Genomic DNA, 23,318 nt, shown 5'->3' on the forward strand with positions numbered 1-23,318 from the left:
TCAATTAAGGACTGAGATCGAGTCATTTCAGCGTCTAACAGATCATCGCTTTTGTCTAACAGTTTTTGAATGTGTTTCATGGTTTTCTGTTGTTCAGTTGCAATTTTAGCAAGTGTTTTGTAGCTAGGTTTGGAACCACAATCAGAGTCATCGTCACTAGATGTTTGATAGTGAATAGTGCGTGTGTTTACCTTGGCACCACGTGCCATGAAGCAGTAGGAAGGAGCGGAGTAGTCCTTGTCATTTGCATCGGTGTCGGTGATGAAGTCATTTTCTTCAGTGTTGAAGATGGACTTGGCAACGTATGCTGTAGCCAGACTTGCAATGCCAGAATCGGACTCCTCCTCAGACTCCACCTCCGCCTCCTCATAAGCGGACTCATCCTCAGAGTCCATTTCCTTGCCAACAAACACACGTGCCTTGCCAGATGAGCTCTTCTTGTGTGATGAAGACTTGGAGGAAGACTTGGAAGAAGATTTTGAGTATTTCTTCTTCTTCTTGTCGTCAGAGTCATACTCCTTGCTCTTCTTCTTCTTCTTGTTCTCATTGTTCCACTGTGGACACTCAGAGCTGTAGTGGCCAGGTTTCTTGCACTTGTGACATGTTCTCTTCTTGTAGTCATGAGCAGAAGCTTCATCATTCCTTGAGCTTGATCGTGACGACTTTCTGAGGCCTTTCTTCTTGGTGAATTTTTGTAACTTATTCACAAGCATAGCAAGCTCCCTTCCAATGTCTTCAGGATCATCAGAACTGCTGTCAGATTCTTCTTCAGATGAGGAGACAGCCTTTGCCTTCAAGGCACGAGTTCGCCCATAGTTGGGACCGTAGATGTCTCTTTTCTCAGAAAGCTGAAACTCGTGTGTGTTGAGCCTCTCAAGTATGTTAGACGGATCGAGTGTCTTGAAATCAGGACGTTCTTGAATCATCAGGGCTAGGGTGTCAAACGAACTGTCAAGTGATCTTAGGAGTGTCTTGACGACTTCATGCTTGGTGATCTCAGTAGCGCCGAGGGCTTGAAGTTCATTTGTGATGTCAGTGAGTCGATCAAACGTGAGCTGGATATTCTCATTGTCATTTCTCTTGAAGCGGTTGAAGAGGTTGCGAAGGACACTGATTCTCTGATCTCTCTGGGTTGAGACGCCTTCGTTGACCTTGGATAGCCAGTCCCAGACTAGCTTAGATGTTTCCAAGGCACTCACGCGGCCATACTGTCCTTTGGTCAGATGACCACAGATGATATTCTTGGCAGTAGAGTCCAGTTGAACGAACTTCTTGACATCAGCAGCAGTGACACCTTCTCCAGCCTTGGGAACGCCATTCTTGACGACATACCATAAGTCGACATCAATGGATTCAAGATGCATGCACATCTTATTCTTCCAGTAGGGATATTCAGTTCCATCGAAGACGGGGCACGCAGCGGAGACTTTAATTATCCCTGCAGTCGACATAGCTAAAACTCCAGGTGGTTAAACCGAATCACACAGAATAAGGGAGTACCTTGCTCTGATACCAATTGAAAGTGCTAGTGATCGACTAGAGGGGGGTGAATAGGCGATTTTTATGGAAGTCTTCAAAACATGTAAGTTTCGAAGACAAACGATAGAAATAAACCTATTATCATGCAGCGGAAGGTAGACTACACTAGGCAAACCATAGTCATGTATTCAATGAAGTGAAAGCACAATGACAAATAGCAGCTAGGCAGTAAGGATCAGGTAGGAAGATGTTGAGAAGCCAATCAGTACATGTAATCACTTAGTGAAGTCGAATGGTGATGCTATCGTATAATGACTTCACAAGAACCAACAGTAAGTAAAGGGAAGGGAAGGATGAAACCAGTGACTCGTTGAAGACAATGATTTGTTGGACCAGTTCCAGTTGCTGTGACAACTGTACGTCTGGTTAGGGAGGCTGAGATTCAACTCAGAAGACCTCGTCTTCACCTTATTCTCAACCCCTTGAACTGAGGACACCCAGTCCTCGCCCAATTACTCTGGTAAGTCTTCAAGGTAGACTTCCAAACCTTCACAGACTTCGTTCACCGGCGATCCACAATGACTCTTGGATGCTCAGAACGCGACGCCTAACCGGCTGGAGGATTCACAGTCCTCAAGTGTAATAAGTCTTCAGATCACACAGACAAGAAGACTTGAGTGATGCCTAACACTCTTTGGCTCTGGGTGGTTAGGGCTTTATCCTCTCAAGAAATTCTCTCTCAAAGGCTTCGAGGTTGGTTGCTCTCAAACGACAAAAGCCGTACTTTAACTCCGAGCAGCCAATCGTTTATGGTTGTAGTGGGTGGGCTATTTATAGCCACTAGGCAACCCGACCTGATTTGTCCGAAATGACCTTGGGTCACTAAGGAACTGACACGTGTTCCAACGGTCAGATTTCAAACACACACGGCAACTTTACTTGGGCTACAAGCAAAGATGACTTGTCCAACTCTGAACAAGATTCGCTCTTATAGTCTTCACTCGAAGACATAGGATTTTGGTTAAGCATCACTTCAGTCATTCTGACTGGTTTTCTTGGACCCCACTTAACAGTACGGTGGTTCCTATGACTCAACAAAGAAGAAAAAGAACTACGAAAGATCTAAGTCTTCATGCTCCATAGTCTTCATGATGTCTTCTCTTGTCATAGTCTTCAATGTGAATGTCTTCACATACCACCATTGACTTCAATATCTTCGTACATTTTTAGGGGTCATCTCTGGTAGGAAAACCGAATCAATGAGGGACTTTCTACCTGTGTTATCCTATAATTCTCACAAACACATTAGTCCCTCAACTAGGTTTGTCGTCAATACTCCAAAACCAACTAGGGGTGGCACTAGATGCACTTACACCGCTTCCACTTCCGCTTATTATTATGCTTCTGTTACCCAATTCGCTTGAGCGGTAGTACCTCTCTAAGCGGTAGCACTTCTCCCCGAGCGGTACTACCTCTTCCCCGAGCGGTACCACCTCTTCGGCAGAACTACCATTCATATTTTTCTACCTCGTTGGGTTGTTTTGACCATGCTAAGCGGTAGTACCGCTCCTCGAGCGGTAGTACCGCTTGTGCACGACTTGTGGGCATAACGGTTGGATTCGGGGGGTGGGGCTATTTAAGGGGCCCTTCTTCCCCATTGGTCCCCATCCTTTGAGCTCGTGTTTTGTCCCAATTGTTGACCTTCTTCGAGCTTGCTATCTCTGAATCCCTTCATGGATTCTTGCTAGTGTTTGGGGGGAGGGAGAGAGAGAAGATCTAGATCCACATTTCCACCTATCACTTCCCCCTCTATGTGAGGGGAACCCCTTGGAGTTCTTGGTGTTCTCCTTCTTGTTCTTCCTCTTATATTCCTCCATAGCTTTCGTTGCTTTGGTGGGATTTGAGAGTGAGGGAATTGGGCCTCCAGTGTGCCCTTGCCATTGCATTAGTTGCATCAGTTTGAGTTCTCCACAGTGATACGTGGAAGTGAAAAGTTGACAACCTTATTACTCTTGGCTGCTTGGTATCCTAGAGCTTGTTCCTCTTGGGTGCTTGAGCGCCCTAGACGGTTTGTGGTGTCTCAGAGCTCAATCATTGTGGTGTAAAGCTCCGGGCTTGCGTCGGGGTCTGCAATTAGGGTATGAAGATTGCCTCGAGTAATTTGTACGGGTTCCAGTGACCGCCCAAAGGGTTGTCAAAGTGTACGGGTTTGGTGACCGCCCCCAAGGGTTGCCATTTGTACGGGTTCGGTGATCGCCCTCAAGGGTCCCTTAGTGAAATCACGACATCTTGCATTGTGCGATGGTGTGAGGAGATACGGTGGCCCTAATGGCTTCTTTGGAAGCATTGTGCCTCCACGCCGCTCCAAACGAAGATTAGTATCTGCAAGGGTGTGAACTTGGGGATACAACGTCGTCTCCGCGTGCCTTGGTTATCTCTTACCCGAGCTCTTTAATTATGCACTTTACTTTGCAATAGCCATAATATGACATGATATATATCTTGCTATCACTTAGTTGTTTATCCTACTTAGTATAAGTTGTTGGTGCACATAGGTGAGCCTATTCAATTTAGGTTTTGTGCTTGACAAATTAAACACTAGTTTTATTTCACATTTGTTCAAGGCTAAACCGTAATTATCTTAAAGCGCCTATGCACCCCCTCTAGGCGATATCCATGATCTTTCAGTTGTTTTGTGTGGGCATACTTATCCATATAGTCATGAACAATGTTCTGATGCCGGCTACACATGAATAATACTAATTCCCCTACAAATATTTAATTTAATTTCCCTGAGTAAAGAAGCATAAGCTGAGATAACATGGTATGGTCTCAAGTTTGCTTGTGTTTAGATTGGACCAAAATTATAAATATCATTTATTAACTACTATATACATACTAAATTAAATATGTTGATTTAGCCACCTAGATGTTTATAAAATAAATTGAATCCAGCCGCAAGTAATAGAACCCTGATGTCCCTACAGGCTCGGCTAAAATGTTTGACCAAAAGAATGGTTCAGCTAAGTTAGACCCCTGAGTACATTTCACTAGTTCAGAAAATACTCGCTATATCTAAATATAACTAGTGCTCAAGCGAAGATATCTAGACGTATTTCGTTACATACATTCGTTTGAGTAGCAGTTGTTTTTAGACCGACGAAGACTAACTAATGGGGAGTAATACAGTATTTTGTACAGAATCAGAAATAGCAGTACTTCCAACTAAAAAAAAAACCCAGTACTTTTGAGTACCAATCGAGGCGAAATAATTCACCCGCGCAATAACTTTGACCGTTCGATCATGGTACCAACACGATCCTGACTGTCCATGCCGGTCCAGAACGTTCCCCAGAGCCATCGCCTCGCTCGGTTTTCCCCTTCCTCCTCACGCACGACCGCCCCAACTTCCGCCGCCGCCTCCGCCTCCGCCGTCGCGAACTCGCTGTCGGCTTCCCCGGCTGCCCCCATTTGGCGCCGCCTCCGCCTGTAGAGGCAGGCGGCCGCTCGAGAGCGCGGTCATGTTGGAGAAAGACAGGATATCCTATTTCTACGATGGTATGTTCCCTACGCCCCCTCTTCTGCAACCCCACCCCCCAACCAACCACCGTTCATACCTAGTTCTCCCCTAGTCGCAATTCGTTACTCTTACTCCTCCTAGGTGTCTCATCTGGCAATTTCGAAAGTAGGGGGAAATACTGTGTGGGCATAGTGGTATGTTGTGCTTGTTTCGCCGATTTGTAGTGGCAAGACGTCAGCATGGGTCATTGCAGTCGAATCCTGTGCTATGGTTATGCGACAAGGAAAATTACTTGATGCTACGTGCCATTGTGATCTGTTCAACTAGAATTGGCGTGTCCCTGTTCTTTGGCCTACTATTTCCTTGAGTTGTTCAACCCTAGCCGTAGGTGCATTGTAAAATTTGCATTAGTGTATGCTTCATTCTTGGTCGATAAGGAAGTCAAATGGTAAAAATTTCTGCGCTAGTTATTTGATTTGGTTCTCATGACTAGTTCCTTAACTGTGTTGTTTGTAGAAAATCCACACACCTTCAACACTATATAAGTTTTTTTGCTGTTCAACCTTTTATGATTGCTTACTTGGTTACTTTTCTGTGACCGAACATCTCAGGGGATGTTGGCAATGTGTACTTTGGGCCAAATCACCCGATGAAACCGCATCGCCTTTGCATGACACACCATCTCGTGTTATCATATGATCTTCACAAGAAAATGGAGATATATGTCGGTATTGAATTATTGTTCATCCCCTTTCTTTGTAATTATGAATTGTTTAAATGTGTCGTTTACCTTATTTTGCTCCCATTGGATTTTGCAGAGACCCCACAAAGCATATCCAACAGAGCTTGCGCAGTTCCATTCTGCTGATTATGTGGAATTCTTGCACCGAATAACTCCTGATACCCAGCACTTGTATGCAAGTGAATTAACTAGATGTATGAATGATGATATTTTTCTCTTTTACAGACTACTCTCCCAGGCTTTGCTATTTTCACAATAAAATACACGCCGCATATATTGCTTGCTTATATTTAGCTGTAAAAAAATCATGTCAAAACTTGGTTAGAACATGTGTATGACGAGTGGACCATGTGCCATGTGCCTAAGAATTTGTGGCTCGCCACAGTTGTTTATATGAACCAAACGCCAGCAGCATTTGGTCAAACTTGCGTAACTTCTGACACCTAACCCAAAACTCCCAAAATGATTTACCTGAATCTAAGGTAGTGCTATATTAGCTTAGGTCTTTGGATGTATGCTTAAAATAGAAGCGGAACACAGTAAGATGGTCTGATCTCTCAACAAATTGTTGTATCCAAATGGAAGCTTAGCTGTTTGCACTTAAATGAAGAACTGTCTGCTATAATTTCCACAATATGCCTGTTGTACTAAATGGAATTGCTAAAAATCACATCTCCATGTATTTGGGGTATTCTTACTTCACTTATCTGACTTCGTCATTGTAATCATTGTCCCAGACAACCTTGGAGAGGACTGCCCGGTCTTTGATGATTTGTTTGAGTTCTGCCAAATCTATGCTGGAGGAACTCTAGGTAATAGGAAAATTGCCAATGCTTCTTTCTGTTTTGTGATCTCTCTAAGCATTTCTTTATTTTTCAGATGCGGCTCGAAGACTAAATCATAAAACATGTGATATTGCTATTAATTGGGCTGGTGGGCTGCATCATGCAAAGAAGTGTGAGGCGTCAGGCTTCTGCTACATTAATGACCTGGTTTTGGGAATTCTGGAGCTTCTCAAGTATCATGCTAGGGTTCTCTATATTGACATTGATGTCCATCATGGAGATGGAGTTGAAGAAGCCTTCTATTTCACTGACAGGTTCATGCTTTTATGGATAGTAAAATACATGACTGTAATTGTTGATAGGATGTGTCTCACTGATCTTCAGAGCCTCCATAGATGCCTACTCTTTTGTTATCACCATATATTCATTTTAGTTGCTAATCTCTGGCTCTGTCTAGTGTGAGGTTGCTGTATAGTAATGCCGCTGTCTCTTTGAGAGCCTTTAGATTTCCAATCTGATTTTGTCTATACATATTTGCAGGGTAATGACTGTAAGTTTCCACAAGTATGGTGACATGTTCTTTCCTGGCACAGGTGATATTAAGGTAATGTTCCACTGACAAGCTTTATGAATATACATTTTATGTAGTTGCTTTTACTTAATTTCTCAGCAGTTCATCGCTATTATTTTCAGTTTGTATCTTAGTTTGTGCTCAATATTGGGCATGAGTTTTATGGTGTTTGTTGTCCCCTATTTACTTATGTCGATTAAAGTTGGAATATGAACTCTCAATTGAATGAAATAGAAGAGACATTTACAAACTGAGTTACAATGGGTTTTAGCATAATATTACTCAAAGCTGATGGTACTGGAGGTAATCAATAATTTTAGGAACCATCGTGACATACTTCAGTTTCTTCTTTTCTTCACTCTCTCCTGTCCACCTAGAAGTAGAACATGTAAGTATGTGACTTTTATCATTGAACTCTTGTCTCTATTACTGGACAATCTTCGTGCGGTATTCTATCCAAATAGCCAGCATCATATTTGGGAATGGTGGAGGTTTATGATCTATATTTGATAAGCGGTAGTGCCAAAAAGGATGTTCTTCATTCTGATGCATGTATTATCATCTGAGCTTAGAAGAATAGAAGCTGTCAACTGACCAACACAACCCTTGCGGTCATGCTTGAACCATCATTTGAAGATTCACTTCATCGTTTTTGTATTGGGTCTTTACTTTTGCCATAATGCTATTTTTGCACATATTTTATGCGTGCATCTGTATGAGTGGAAGGGTTTCTTTACGCAATTGTCTTTGATTGAGTTGCGAGTTCTCCAATCAAAATTATCTCATCAACTAGAGTTTGTAACTCACATAGAGGAATGGCAAGGTTCGATATGAGCAGAAATGTGCGCTTTTCTATTTATTAACATGCTGAAAAAAATGCACTTACAGAGCCTGCATCTTGCTTTGTTTTTAAATAGTTCAATATCACGTGCTGTTAAGTAATGATGATGAGAGCTTTAAAAAATTTAGCTTCATTTTGTAAGGATGTGCTCTTCATATCAATTTACCTGGCTGTCATTTTGAAGGATATAGGAGACAGGGAAGGAAGATATTATGCAATCAACATCCCACTTAAAGATGGCATAGATGACAGCAGCTTTACTCGCCTTTTTAAAACGGTAAAAGTCGATGTGCATTACTTTATGTTTATTCTTGTTCTTGTTCTCTACTCTTATTGAGGTACGTAATGTTGCTTATCATGTAGATTATTGCCAAAGTTGTTGAGACATATCTGCCAGGTGCTATTGTTCTTCAATGTGGGGCTGATTCATTGGCGCGAGACCGCCTAGGGTGTTTCAATCTTTCAATAGAAGGTACTCTCTAAAACTTGATATTACGTGCTACTATAGATTTGGCAAAACATCAGATGTATAAACTAACCGTGATTACCTTGTCCCCACTGTTGAATTTGTGTATTCTGAGAATTTTCTTGCGTTGATGGTATTTGGGTCCTTTGGACTTTAGTTTCATTGAGCTAACTCACTCGGATAATCTATTATTATACTTACTAACTTGATCTGTTTCCATAAACAGGCCATGCTGAATGTGTAAAGTTTGTTAAGAAATTTAAAATCCCGCTGCTGGTAAGGGAGAAAACTATCATTGTATGATTATTTTTGCTCTTTCTAGGATATTCATATATTTTCAAACATGCAGGTGACAGGAGGTGGTGGGTACACCAAAGAGAATGTAGCACGCTGTTGGGCTGTTGAAACTGGGGTTCTTCTAGACACAGAACTCCCAAATGGTATCTCATTTGTTTGTTCTGCTCCCCTTAACCTTGTTGGTTTGAGTGACAGTAGCTAGTATAATCCTTCAATATAGCGGCATTTTTCTTGTATTCTTTTTCTTCTTTTCTTGATCTTGTAAGGTGAAAAGTGAAAATAAATCCAATATTGTCCCAATACTCTTCCCTTATAGAACTACTCTCCATAAGCAATTCTTCCTTAGTGGTTATCCATTGTCCGGAGTTTTACATGGCATTTTCTTTGCAGAGATCCCTGACAATGAATACATTGAATACTTCGGTCCAGATTATACATTGAAAGTACCAAATCTGAACATGGTATGAACCTTTCTGACTGATCTTTCTAACTCTATGCCTGCCTGGTGTTGTGGATTTAACTGTTGTTTGGTGCGTCATGTTTTTATATGTTGGGTACGCTTAACTAGAATATCAATTTCTTTCTTTAGAGGTGTGTAGATGTGCAAATGATATTTGTCTTCCTATTGATGAATGGACCAGGACAACTTGAATAGTAAGACGTATCTCAGTTCAATCAAAGTGCAAGTAATGGAGAGTTTGCGGGCCATACAACATGCACCTGGCGTTCAGATGCAAGAGGTTAGTTTGTATTCTCGTCCGCATGTTGATTGTTGAAACATCCCAATTGAAACCGGGGATGGATACCATGTGAAGACTATAATATGCCTTTGCATCTTTTGTTGTCTTTAACTTTCTTGCTTCCACCAGGATAGTGTAGTTTGTTGTTTCTGAGCAGAGACCGGATACATAATGAGTTTATTTTGCAGGTTCCACCCGATTTCTATGTCCCGGATTTTGATGAAGACGAGCTGGATCCTGATGAACGTGTTGATCGTAAGTGAAATACCTCTGGCATGTCTTGCAGTGCTCATATGGACAAGTAAAAACTTGATGATTTCTCCGTGCTAACTCGCCATTGTCCTCTCGAAGCATGTGCGCGCCACATAATGAGAAATTTCCCCTGAAATGAAGTAAATGCGGTCCATTTTGTTATCTATTTATTCTTAAATTGGTTGTATTCTTCTTCATTCAGCCAGCTCCTTGCCTGGTATTGTCTCCAGTCCTTCTGAACCGTGCCATCATATTTCTATTTTCTTACAGAAGTGTGTATTATGTCATGCAGAGCATACCCAAGACAAGCAGGTTCATCGTGACGACGAGTACTATGAAGGCGACAACGACAATGATCACGATGACGGCGGACATTGAGATCGGCATCTTGACGATGTATGTAGGTGGAAGCTGAAAGTCTTTCCCGCAGCAGCTGCTGTTCAGTTTATAACATCGTGGGATGGGGAATAGTTGGCTGATTGACATTTTAGGATCTGACGCTAGGCTGGAGAGCATTGTGGGAGAACGTAACACTTGCTGACTTGTACAGCATTGTACGATCTCACATTTGTACTTACTTAAAATACCATCATTTCAGTACGTACGTAATTTTTTATTTAGCCTTTGGATTATTCTTGTATTTGTATGTATGGCCTTTTTGAATTTGGAAAAGCAACTAATTGATAACATTCATAGAGGACTACTTTTTCCCCGAAACCTAGGGCTCCCTGGTGGCGCTAGGGTTTCGACGTGGAAACCGATCGGCGGCCGCGGATCTCATCGGCGGGCCGCCCCAAGGACTCGGCGAGGGTGATGGCTACACCACCCGCGGCGGAGACGATGCAGGCGAACTCGGGATCGAATAATACCAGATCGGCGAGGGAGAAACTTGAGGAAGCGCTGGGAAAGCTGGACATATCCGAGGAGGAGGCGACTCCTCTCGTCATAGATGACCGTCTGGATGGTGCTCCGGTGAAGTGGTTGCTGGCTGGTAAGGTTCTGTACCGCAATCAGTATCATATACACACCATTGGCAATGCTTTGCGACCGGCTTGGGGAAACCCTAGAGGACTGCAGTTCTGCTCGACTGGAGCGAATATGTTTGTGGCTGAATTTGAGTCCGAGCGAGACCGTGACAGAGTTTGGGCAGGATCGCCTTGGCACATCAACAAGAATGCGGTCATCTTGGCCGAGTTTGAAGAGTGCATGCGCCCAGATGAGGTCAAGTTCGATCGCCTGCAGGTTTGGGCTAGGGTTCTTAATTTACCCTATAATTTGAGAGATGATGCATGGAGCCTCCCAATAGCCAGGATGATAGATAAAGAGGTTCAGATTGCTAAGTTTGATCACAACGGAGGCTACCTTCGAGATAGAGTATCGGTGGAGGTCAATAAACCAATGAGGAGATGGGTGCTTATTGATTCGGCGAGGAGAAAGAAGGTGGATTCTTATGACATACAATATGAACAAATCCCATACTTCTGTTTCTCTTGTGGGCGGCTGGGTCATTCGGATCTTGATGAGAACAGGTATCCAGCAGGTAGCGAAAATTCCTCCAGGGGCCAGAAGTCTGACCATAACAGCAAGCAAGAGACGAGGAATTCTAGAACAAAATCCAAGCAAGATGCGGGGGAGGAGGTGGTCTCGCCCTTGAAGAACAAAGAGAACACTCGCTATAAGAGAAAGGAGGGACCGACCGCAGTATATCAACCGAAGCAGTTGCTTCTTACGGCAACACAAACTCCAGAAAATCTAGATCCGAGTACAAGCACTGCAGGTGGAGAAGATGATGAGGATCTTGTTCGGGAACCAAAGAAGAAGAGGCCTACGCCTGACAACTCGGCAGAGGCCGGTGACCGGTCCTGCCCAGCCCAATGAATTGCCTCTCATGGAACTGCCGGGGGCTTGGGAACCCCGAGGCGGTTCGAGAGCTTCGCAGCATTGTGAAGCTAGAAGGACCCACTCTTCTCTTTGTCATGGAAACAAAAATTAAGGGGAAGAGAGTTGAGGACTTGCAAAGACATCTAGGCTTCGGCGGGTGCTTTGCAGTGGATAGTGTAGGCCTTAGTGGTGGCATCAGGCTCTTTTGGTCACATGATGTTATTGTTGATCTGAAAAACTATAGTTATGGACATATTGATGCTACTGTTAAATACAAAGATCAAAACTCCTTTCAGTGGAGGTTTACTGGTTTTTATGGAGCGCCCCGAGCGAGCTGAAGATAGACATCATAGTTGGCGTTTCCTACGTACTTTGTACACCATGCCGCATGCGGCCTGGATTTGTATGGGTGATTTTAATGAAACTCTCTATGCTAATGAACACTTCAGTCGGGCAGCTAGGCCTGAGAGACAAATGAAAGCTTTCAGAGAAGTTATCGATGAGGTGGCCCTCCAAGATTTGGGGTGGTCAGGCACAGCTTACACCCGGGACAATCGGCAGGCAGGTTATGCAAATGTCAAGGCGAGGCTGGATAGAGCCTTTGCCAATGAAGAGTTCTGCAACACTTTCAATACATCAGAGAGACACTTACCTTCTGTTGAATCAGATCATTGTTTTGTTGTAGCGGAGATAAAGGAAAAGCTTACGAACATGTCACGAGCAAAGAGACAGTTTCGATATGAGAACGTGTGGTCATCGCATGTGGACTATGACCGTATAGTTGCTGCAGCGTGGCAAGAGGCAAATAGAGGTCCGGGTCTCCAAGGTATTGCGGACTCACTTCATCATCTGAAGGAAACGCTTGAACCTTGGGGGTCTCGTGAGTTTGGTTGCTTAACTTGCCGAGTCAGACAGCTACAGAAAAGACTCGACAATCTTCGGTGTTGTTCGGTGGGACGAGGGCTAACGGAGGAGGAAAAAACTATGGTCCGACAGCTGCGCGAGGCCCTTCACCAGGAGGAGATTTGGCTACGGCAGCGTTCTCGTGTTCCTTGGCTGAGAGAAGGCGATCGTAATACTGCAGACTTCCAGGCTCAGGCAGCTCAAAGGAAACGTATTAACAAAATACAAGGTTTATGTCGAGCGGATGGCTCGGTTTGCGCAAATGAAGAGGAAGATAAGAGTGAGGTTCAAACATTCTATAGGAATTTATATGAATCCCAAGGTTTTATGGATTCTACCGAGCTGCTCACTCATGTTTCAGTTAAGGTCACGGATGACATGAACGTGGAATTAACAAAACCCTATACGGCGGCGGAAGTCAGGGCAGCCTTGTTTCAAATGGCTCCCTCCAAAGCACCGGGGGTAGACGGTTTCACTGCGGGGTTTTATCAGCGTCACTGGAGCTTAGTAGGTGAGGCAGTAACTACGGCAGTGTTGGATTTTCTAAACGGTGGAGAACTACCAGTGGGTTTGAACGACACTTCTATCACTTTGATCCCCAAGGTACGGCATCCCCAGTTCATATCGCAGTACAGACCCATTGCATTATGCTCGGTTCTATACAAGATTGCTTCAAAGTGTGTGACGAACCGAATGAGAGCATATATGGATGTGATAATCAGTGAAGAACAAAGCGCGTTCGTCGCTGGACGGCTCATAACTGACAATGTCCTAGTTGCATATGAGAGTGTGCACACAATGAGAAGGCGGAAAAAAAGGAAGAACTATGCTTGTGCAATTAAACTAGACATGATGAAAGCGTACGACCGTGTCGAATGGCATTTTCTTGAGGCTATTCTCACGAAGTTGGGTTTCAACATGGTCTTTGTCCGGCTGATCATGAAGTGTGTATCTTCGGTACGCTTCTCAGTCCTGGTAAACGGGGAGCTGCTGCCCTTCTTTACACCCTCGCGTGGGTTGAGACAAGGTGACCCGGCATCACCTTTCCTTTTTCTGCTCTGTGCGGAGGGTTTCTCCTCTTTGCTGAAATTTTACAATAATGGGCACATCGATAGAGGTATAAGAGTGAGCTACAGATCGCCATGGGTGTCACACTTGCTGTTCGCGGACGACAGCTTGATCTTCGTTACTGCAACCGCCCAAAGTGCAGAGAGATTGAATGACATCCTCAGAATTTACGGGGAAGCATCGGGTCAGTGTGTTAATCGTACTAAGAGTGCTATTTATTTCAGCTCCAACACGCCGGCCCAGCTCAAACAGCAGCTTAAATCGGTTCTCAACATCGACGTCGAGGCCTTTAGCGAGCGTTACCTGGGGCTACCCACGGCGGTTGGCCGCATCACAAGCGGTACTTTCGACCACATCGGGGAGAGAGCTCGCGGGAAGATACAGGGATGGTCTGAGAAACTACTTGCATGCGCAGGTCGTGAAACATTGCTGAAATCAGTTGTTCAGGCGATTCCCACGTACTCAATGAGTACATTCTTATTGACAAAGAAGGTGTGCAAGAGTTTGACTTCACCAATGGCCAATTTTTTCTGGAGCAGCTCTATTGACAAAAATGCGTTGCATTGGGTTTCCTGGAAGAAGCTGGCTACCCCAAAGTGCCAAGGTGGTATGGGGTTTCGTGACCCTCATCAGTTCAATCTTGCGCTGCTCGGGAAGCATGGTTGGCGGTTTATGACTAACCCTAATTTTCTTTGCGCAAGAGTAATGAAAGGCCGGTACTTTTCGGGCACAGATTTCTTGCATGCTTCTGTTCCAAAGTCAGCGTCAGCGACTTGGCGAGCCATCATTGCTGGCAGGGAAGCACTGCAAGCGGGCCTTATCAAGAGAGTTGGAGATGGGAGATCCATTGATGTATGGCAGGACAAGTGGATTCCAGGAACCATATCTATGTCACCTCTGCTAAAACCTCCAAACACGCCGGTTCAGACAGTTTCGGATCTCATTGATATTGATAACTGGACGTGGAGGCAGGATCTGATTAGGACAACCTTCATCGCCCCGGATGCTGATGCCATTCTTAACATCCCAATCAGAAGGGGAGGAGGAGAGGACTTCTATGCTTGGGCTTTTGAACGATCAGGCAACTACACTGTTAAATCGGCGTACCGTGCTCTAATGACTCAGAACGAGCGCTTTGCTCTAGAGGAAGGGACGGCTACCGGCGCTTCTCGAGATGATAAACAGATGTGGACGGCCTTGTGGAAAGTGATCCCAAAAGTTCGAGTGTTCTGGTGGCGGGTACTGAGAGGGATCCTACCGGACGAAAGCACTCTAAAGCATCGCCATATTGCAGTCTTAGATACTTGCAAAGTTTGTCTGGCAAGGGAGGAGGATCTCATGCATGCGCTCATTCAATGTTCCCATGCACGACGCTTCTGGAACGAAGCTTGTGCTTGGTTTGATCTGAGGCTTCCTCGACTACACCCACACTCGTGGGCCAGAGACATCCTATGTGGAGACCGGGTCAGAGATGAAGATCGAGCAAAGATTATTACCATCATGTGGACGATCTGGCATTCTCGCAATCGGATCAAGCATGGGGAAGAAGGAAGAGACCCAACAGCAGCCATCAGGTTGACGAGGGAGGCCCTAGCGCTGCTGGAATTACCGCGGAAAGAAGCTACACTTCTACCAGGCTTCGGATGGCGACCACCTGAACAAGGTATGATCAAAATATCGATCGATGGTGCACTCAATGTGGCGGATGGCCGAGGAGGCGCGGGTGGTGTTGCTCGCTCCGCGTCAGCGCTACTGGGCGCATGGTGCAAGCCGTTCGGTGACATTTCAGATCCATTGATTATGGAAGCTCTATCATTGCGAGAGGGAGTGCTTTTTGCAAAACTTCGTGGCATATCGCACGTGATAATGGAGACCGACTGTCAGGAGTTAGTGCAACTCTGGAATTCTCGCCGCAATTCACGTTCGATTGTGGCCCCTATCCTAGATGAAATAGGAGAGCTAGTTTTTGATTTTTCGGTATTTGAGGTTCAACGTGTAAACAGGGCAGCAAATCTACTGGCGCATCTCTGTGCAAAACGTGCATGCACTCTCAATGCGACCGATTGCTGGCTCGAAAAGACTCCTAGCTTCTTGGTGACCAGCCTTTTGGCTGATTGCCGGGAGAACACTTTTGTTGAATAAAAGCTCCCTGATTTGCCCGAAAAGAAAAAGATAACGTTCATAGAGGCAAAACTAGATGAGAGCATCGAGGCGTGGCGTGTAGACGGAGAGAAGCGCCGAGTGGTGGCCACGCACGGGTCTCCGATCCTCCCCGTCGCCCACCCCTCCGTGACGGACGGCCTCAGCGACAAGAAGCCAAAACGGCGCTTCGCTTCGCCCACTCGAACGCCTTTGTTTGCATCCCCCTCGTGCCCGCCGCACAGCCAATCAATCCCGTCAGTTTCGCTTTTGCGGTTCGATTCGAGGGCTCCTCCCAGCGCATGGGGATCGCACAGGCTGCCGCCCCGCTGCGCCTGCATCTCGGATGCTCCGGCGCGGCGCCCCCGCGGCCCACCTCCCTCAGGGTCGGGTTCGGGTTCGGATCCCATGCGAGGAGGAAGGGCGGGAGGAGGCGGAGCCCTCCCCGCGCCGCCAGCTCGCTGCATCCCAGCAGCAACACGAGAGCGCACGACCATGACCCCGTCCTCAAGCCTCCCGCTCCCGCCGGCGATGTCGCCGGGAGGGACTTGAACGGCGCCGCCGACCACGCGCCGCAGCAGAGGCGGCGCGCGGCGAGCGACCTGGAGGAGGAGGCGTGGGCGCTGCTCCGGGAGTCGGTGGTGAGCTACTGCGGCAGCCCCGTGGGCACCATCGCCGCCTGCGACCCCAACGACTCCAGCCCGCTCAACTACGACCAGGTCTTCATCCGGGACTTCGTGCCCTCGGGCATCGCCTTCCTGCTCAAGGGGGAGTACGACATCGTCCGCAACTTCATCCTGCACACGCTCCAGCTCCAGGTCACCCACCCTTCATACTGGTTGGAGTATTTCGGTCGGTTGGTGTCTGTCAATACAGATGCTCCTCTTACTTGTGTTATAATAATGTGTATGCAATTGAATCATTCATGCTGATGCTCCTCAGTTCCAATAAGATTAAGCACAACCTATATGAAATTATTAGTTGAAGGCAACAAATCAGGATACCATTCTGCTCAATGTACTGCCTATCATGTACTCCCTCGGTCCCAAAATAAGTGTCTCAACTTTGTACTAACTTTAGTACAAGCTTAAGACACTTATTTTGGAACGGAGGGAGTATGAAGCTTGTAATAATTTGTAAAAACTGATTGTTGACCATCTATAGAGCTGGGAGAAAACCATGGACTGCCACAGTCCAGGGCAAGGCTTGATGCCAGCTAGTTTCAAGGTGCGTGTCGTTCCGCTTGAAGGTGATGAAGAGGGCGCAACTGAGGAAGTCCTCGATCCTGATTTTGGGGAGGCTGCTATAGGCCGTGTGGCACCAGTTGATTCAGGTAAGGTTTTTTAATAAACCTTTTAATTCAGGTAATGTTGACTCTGTTAATACACGTATAGCATAAAAAAAGAGCCTTAATGATGGTTTTCAGGTCTATGGTGGATCATATTACTGAGGGCATACGGAAAATGTTCAGGAGATCTTTCATTTCATGAGAGAATCGATGTCCAGACTGGAATAAAATTGATCTTGAAGCTCTGCTTAGCTGATGGGTTTGACATGTTCCCCACATTGCTAGTCACTGATGGATCCTGCATGATGGATCGTCGAATGGGTATCCATGGACACCCACTGGAGATTCAGGTAGCACAAATGTCCGAAAGTAACAGCGCAGTGAAACATCACACACACACACACACAACAAACAGCAAAAAGCACATAACCATACCAACACAAACATATATGACGATGGCACAGGCACTAAATAGTAAATACAGTTATGGAGTCTGGTATATTTTTACACAAGGAATGAGAGAGTTCTTACATGTCTTAAATTCTTTTTGGGTGTCACTCATTTCACTGCACGGAGCACAGTTCTGGCCTGAAACCACAAATATTGGCCAATCGAAGCACCTGTCTTTAAAAACATGGTTATTCAGGTCATTCTAAGATTATGGTTAATAGTGCCACGTGATCCTCCCGTGCTATTCTGTAGATGAGTGAGGATTACTTTCTGCTATTTATGCATGATTTCTCATATATCATTTTCATTTCTTGTGCAGTCACTGTTCTATTCAGCCCTCTTGTGTGCACGTGAGATGCTTACCCCAGAAGATGGATCTGCTGACTTGATCCGTGCCCTAAATAACAGGCTTATGGCGCTCTCTTTTCATATTAGGGAATATTACTGGCTTGACAAGAGAAAGCTAAATGAGATATATCGATACAAAACAGAAGAATATTCTTATGATGCTGTCAACAAGTTTAACATATATCCTGATCAGATTCCCCCCTGGCTAGTTGAATGGATCCCTCCGGAAGGGGGTTACTTAATTGGAAACCTGCAACCAGCTCACATGGATTTCCGATTCTTTTCTCTGGGGAACTTGTGGTCTATAGTAAGCAGTTTGGCAACAACCCGTCAATCCCATGCTATTCTGGATCTAGTTGAAGCCAAATGGTCTGATCTAGTGGCAGAAATGCCATTGAAGATATGTTATCCTGCTCTCGAGGATCAAGAGTGGAAATACATTACAGGGAGTGACCCTAAAAACACGTGAGTCCTAGATTGTTGCCTACTTCTGCGAGTCTTGCAGATCGTTTGCATCTGCTCATAACATTTATTTTGTTTTGCTGCAGGCCTTGGTCATACCATAATGCAGGTTCCTGGCCAACATTGTTGTGGCAGGTTTGCAACTTAAGCATCATGTTTGAAATTTTGATGTGTACTATGCAAACCACCTTGTCGAGTGTTTGGATTGATTACTTAGCACCATTTGCTCTTGATTGTAAATGTCAATCAGTTTCTTGTTTTTCTTTTGGCAGCTCACGGTGGCATGTATCAAGATGAACCGGCCTGAGATTGCAGCAAGAGCCGTGGAGGTGGCTGAGAGGCGTATTTCCGTGGATAAATGGCCTGAATACTACGATCTAAGCGTGGGCGGTTCATCGGCAAACAAGCTCGACTATTCCAAACGTGGTCCATTGCGGGCTTCCTTGTGGCCAAGCTGCTGCTCGAAAACCCTGAAAAGTCTAGAATACTTTGTAACAACGAAGACGAGGAATTTGCTAATGCTTTTAATCTCATGGCTGATTCATGCAGCCCGAACAGGAAGCGTGGCAGGAAAGCCCCGAAGAAGACCTACATTGTGTAAGTCTAACAGCAGCTCCAATGTTAGGGGGGTTCTTAGATGTAGCGGTGTAGTTTTTTGTGCGAATCGCACATATACCTCCAGGATTTGTACATATTACAGTGAACTTGTCTAGAGGAAATGCCCGCTTTGAGACACTGTCACTCTGTTTATGGTTGGTTAATTGTTATCAAGGTTTTCGCAGCACAGCACAGCATTCACTTTACCACAGATGCACAGTTATGCTACTCACCGGTCAGCACCATAAAATGGTTACATCCAAGCAACTACTGATGTCCCATCGGCATTCATCAACGCAAACCCATAACATAATTGTGATGTCCGTGGCAGACACATGACTTCTAAATCCTTGCTCCTAACTTTATGATATTATTAATGAACAAGAACATATGTTACACAACTTATTACTGGACCTTACTTGAGTTACTACTGCTACATACTGTATCAAGCAACAACGACTACTGCAAGCAGTAGTGCACAACTGCAACCAGATGCAATTGCTTGCAAGACCATGGCTGCATTCAAAAGAAAAATGCTTGCACAAGACCATGGCTCATCTGATATCTGATGGTATTAACAAGGAATAAACAGGCACAACACCCGACCTTACTCTACTGATAACTCATTTTCAACAGAAAAACTGCAGGGGAGTGGGGAGTGGGGAACTGTGGGACTACTACTTCTAGCTACCACGGTGTGGATATTCTTCAGAACACAACGTACTACCACTACAACTTCTACTGCTACTACTGCCACCACTAGAAGAGCTCGAACTCAATGTCGTCTCCATTCATCCGGAACTCAAGGCACTTGCCTTCCTTCTTCTTCCGTGCCACCGCTGCCGTAAGGGTTGAGGCGTCGACGCTTTTCGGGGTCTCGGGCGGTGCAGTCCAACGGATCAAGGCCCAGTTCAGGCCTTGGAAGAAGGGGTGCCGCTTGATCTCGGCAGCTCCTTTCCTCGAGCCTAGCCGGAGCTCTGGCTCCTTCACAAGCAACCCTCTGATCAGATCGCGAGCCTGGTAGCTGACAGCTGGGCTATCAGGGAACTTCAGCCCCTGTGAGACCACATTTGTAAGTGTTTCGTCATTGCCAGGTCCTCTGAATGGTGTCTTGCCGTAGAGCAATTCATACAGAAAGATGCCAAGAGTCCACCAATCGACCGAGCTGCCATGGCCATCTCCTCTGATGATCTCCGGGGCAAGGTACTCATGGGTCCCCACAAATGAATTTGACCTCGCGTCAGTGGGCTCGACGACAAGCTGCGGAAGTGATGGTTTCTTCAGGGGCTCAGCCCTCCGTGTCCTGGAAGGTGTAGAAGATACCAGCCGAGGTGTGAAGCAAGAAGAGTTGGCCCAGGATGGCTGGATACACAGTGGATCGATGCAGCTTTCAGCACAAGGTCCGGAAGGCCTAGGAGGTTCATCTCTTCCTACTGATGAGCACCTCACAAGCACGGGATTAACTGAACACCTCAGGGACAGATCAAAGTCGGAGAGCATGATGTGCCCATCTTCACGAACAAGTATGTTCTCAGGCTTCAGATCACGATATATAACCCCCAACATATGCAGATACTCCAATGCTAGGAGAACTTCAGCGACGTAAAACCTGCAAAGGGACATACAATACTTGTGAGTTAAATAACTTGAAACATGATTTTCAGCTAGAAATTCAAGTGCAGTCGGTCGATGAGATCACACATAAACACCACGGCTGAAGTTACTTACCTAGCAGCGGCTTCTGAAAAGCATCTAGTAGGTTGCTTCTGCCTTAGGACATGCAGGTCACCGCCTGGACAATACTCCATCACTAGGCAAGACAGATTATCTGTCGTGAAATAAGAATACAGGGTGGGAAGAAACGGGTGGTCAAGCATTTGCAGTATCTCCCTCTCAGTTTGAGCCCTCAGCATCTTCTTCCGGCTTATTAGGTACTCAATGTCCATAACCTTCAGTGCAAACATGCAGTCCGAACCAACCAACTCAGCCAGATACACAGTGCCAATATCTCCACATCCAAGCTGTTTGAGAAGCTTGAAGTTCTTCAATCCCAGGGTCCCTTGTTGGATCGCTATACGCTTCATGGCTTCCCATCTCACATCTTTTGACATGTGAGGCCTGCTGCCATTAGCACTGAAACTACCATAACTATCTTCACTGATGCTGGTGCTTGTGCTGTAGTCACCGATGCTGCTCTTTGAGCTTTGGGAGCTTTCACCCTTTTCCTTCGACCTTGACAACTCACCAGGCTGTGAACCAGGGATCCCACTGACATAGCATCCTTTGCCAAAATCAACTCCTTCGGCGCCGAGAGAGCCATCATCAGCACCCTTCTTGCTGGTTGGTGCTGGAGTTTTGGGTTCATCCTGAGGGGCCTCGTGTTGCTTCTTAGTATGAGAACCGGAACCTTTTGGCTCACAATGATTCTGTGACGCCACCGCTGCAGCTGGTTCCGGTTTAACCTTCTTTTTAGTGGAGGACTTGCTGCGAAACACCAGCCGTGAGCCTCCAACTGGAACAGCTCGCGGACTAGATGCTTTTGGAGATTTACCCTTTCTCTGTTTTGCCACAGCTCTTCCTGCAGTCGGATCTTCGCTTGCCTCCAGTGACTTATTACTGATGACATCTTGGATTCTGGTTTTTTGGACCTTGGTCTTGGTTGGAGACGCTGATCGCACATGCTTGTGAGCTGAAGCCTTACTGTGCACCTTCTTGCCTGATTCAACCAACTTAACCGATGAACTTACTACAACCTTGTCAGGCAAAGCAACGGCCTTCTCAACCTTGTTCTTCCCATCTTGGTCCTCGTCTGTTGGAACCACCACAGAGGCATAAAGCTTCTTAATCGCCCCAGATTCAGGAGTACTCGACACAGCCGCGGGCTTGGACATCCTCTTCATGGCAGCCATCTCCGAGGCCTGGGAGATGCACATCTTCCTGAGGGCCTGCTTCAAGCTCACAGACTCCACGATCTCCGAGCTCGACATGGGCGCCTTCCCAAGCGCAATAAGCCTCTTGTCCGTGCTCGTCTGCCCAGAAGCCCGCGCCGAGGTGCGCACATTGAAGGATCTGAGGAGCCGGTCGAGGTCATCCTCGACCGAGCACGACCGGCCCCCATGCTCCTGCCCCACCGGCTTCACCCTCACCCTCAGGTGGGTGACCCCGCCCGGACGGGCGTCTTTGGTCTCATCCACCAGCTCGACTATCTCCGGGCACCCTGAAGAACCCATCCTCTCCAGCACTCCCACCGCCTCCAGAAATGCTCCCTCCTAGGCGCCTAGCAGAGTATTGAACTTGCGGAGCTCTGCAAGCAGCAACCGCATCTGGGTGGGTGGTGATGCGCTTCAAGTTAGGACCGTTGGCGCCTGCAGTTAGGTGAGCAAAGAGGCAGCTTTCCCGGATCGAGAAGCGGCATCACGAGGCAGGCCCTGCAAGGGAGTAAGCAGAAACTGGATCAGACGGTGTGGGTATTCATGCACAAGAAAGAACCTTATTGGCACTAACATAGTGGAGGAAAAAAGGTGGGAATCTGGAGCTTGAGCCGATCTTGGTGCCCTTGTACTCATTATCATCTCCCACTAGTCACCCTTCCCCACCCATAGTTAAAATTTGAAGAAAGAACTATAGAAAAAACGAAAGCAAAAGGGACATAGATGCGGTAGGTGAGGTGGGGTTTCTCTCTCTTTTCTTGTAGCGAACTGATGCAAGATCCGTAAACCTCCGGGCGGCTTGAGGGACAAGAAGACACAAGCAAGCACCAGATGGGCGAACAAAATGGGGGTTACTTTGAGCCAAGCCAAAGGCACAAACGCGCAGAGTCAAAAAAGAGAGAGGAAGAGCCAGATTTGCGCACGAGAGAGAGGAGGGAAGCGGGGGATTTGGACTTTGGAGCGGGAGAATCTTACCGGCGGGAGGACGGCGGCGACGGCGGAGGCGAGATTTAGGGTTTCGAAGCAGCGGCGGCGACGAGCAGGGGAAGAGGCGGCCAGTCAGCTTGAGCAGCAATGCGCGCACATCTGACGAGGAGGCAAAAGAGGAAGAGAAATGAGAGCGGCTGCCTCCCCCCTCCCCTCACTCACACCTATGGGCTATGGAAGTATGGATGCCGCTCCTCTCTCCCTCGCTGGTCGCTGCCACACTCACCAAACTCACGCACGGTGCCCCCTCTCTCTCTCTCTGGCTATGGCTATGGCTATGGCTATGGCTACGCGAGGGAGCGACGCGCCCCCACCGCAACCCAATAAAAACACGCACCACCACCACCACCACCCCTACCCTAGGATTTACGCTTGTTTATTTATGGCCGCTATTTATTATTGCTGCCTGTAGCAGGGCGTAGCGTGCCTCCCTTTCACGCGTCTCTCTCCTCGCCCTTTTCCGTGTCTCCCTCCCTGGCCAGCAGGGGGAGGGGAGGGGAGGGGAGGGGAGGGCCTTTTCTTTTTTACTTTTCCTTTTCATGACTCGTGTTATCACGCTCGCCGCCGGTACA

General features: G+C 46.5%; 2 protein-coding genes and 1 pseudogene across 6 annotated transcripts; 2 read left to right on the plus strand and 1 right to left on the minus strand.

The window, feature by feature from the left end:
• Positions 1-4,807: 4,807 nt before the first annotated feature.
• LOC123189139 (histone deacetylase 9) lies at positions 4,808-10,333 on the plus strand. 3 transcript variants are annotated; one of them, XR_006495599.1, is made up of 14 exons: positions 4,808-5,037; positions 5,611-5,723; positions 5,818-5,935; positions 6,479-6,553; positions 6,621-6,840; positions 7,067-7,130; positions 8,123-8,215; positions 8,302-8,410; positions 8,631-8,680; positions 8,754-8,844; positions 9,092-9,162; positions 9,343-9,441; positions 9,630-9,833; positions 9,986-10,333. XR_006495599.1 is itself a non-coding variant. In XM_044601483.1 (14 exons), exons 2-14 carry the CDS (start codon positions 5,695-5,697, stop codon positions 10,069-10,071), a joined length of 1,176 nt encoding a protein of 391 aa, XP_044457418.1. In that variant the 5' UTR covers positions 4,808-5,037; positions 5,611-5,694; the 3' UTR covers positions 10,072-10,333. The 3 variants fall into 3 exon arrangements, 2 of the variants coding, with proteins under 2 accessions (XP_044457418.1, XP_044457417.1); XM_044601483.1 differs by having other exon boundaries at positions 5,611-5,727; positions 9,630-9,696; XM_044601482.1 differs by having other exon boundaries at positions 9,630-9,696.
• A 5,450-nt stretch (positions 10,334-15,783) lies between these two features.
• LOC123189141 (neutral/alkaline invertase 3, chloroplastic-like) lies at positions 15,784-19,016 on the plus strand (annotated as a pseudogene). The gene is made up of 6 exons (XR_006495600.1): positions 15,784-16,502; positions 16,849-17,017; positions 17,111-17,322; positions 17,742-18,235; positions 18,319-18,367; positions 18,505-19,016. The product of XR_006495600.1 is annotated as a neutral/alkaline invertase 3, chloroplastic-like (transcript).
• Positions 19,017-19,379: 363 nt separating this feature from the next.
• On the minus strand, positions 19,380-23,100 carry LOC123189140 (serine/threonine-protein kinase D6PK). Of its 2 annotated transcripts, none has more exons than XM_044601484.1 (3): positions 22,735-23,100; positions 20,558-22,257; positions 19,380-20,438 (listed from the first exon to the last, which is right to left on the minus strand). In XM_044601484.1, the coding sequence occupies exons 2-3, from the start codon at positions 22,057-22,059 to the stop codon at positions 19,589-19,591; spliced, it is 2,352 nt and encodes a 783-aa protein (XP_044457419.1). In that variant the 5' UTR covers positions 22,060-22,257; positions 22,735-23,100; the 3' UTR covers positions 19,380-19,588. The 2 variants fall into 2 exon arrangements, with proteins under 2 accessions (XP_044457419.1, XP_044457421.1); XM_044601486.1 differs by lacking the exon at positions 22,735-23,100 and adding an exon at positions 22,334-22,717.
• Positions 23,101-23,318: the final 218 nt, after the last annotated feature.

Source organism: Triticum aestivum, chromosome 2A (assembly GCF_018294505.1).
Source record: "Triticum aestivum cultivar Chinese Spring chromosome 2A, IWGSC CS RefSeq v2.1, whole genome shotgun sequence".
NCBI lineage: Eukaryota > Viridiplantae > Streptophyta > Magnoliopsida > Poales > Poaceae > Triticum > Triticum aestivum.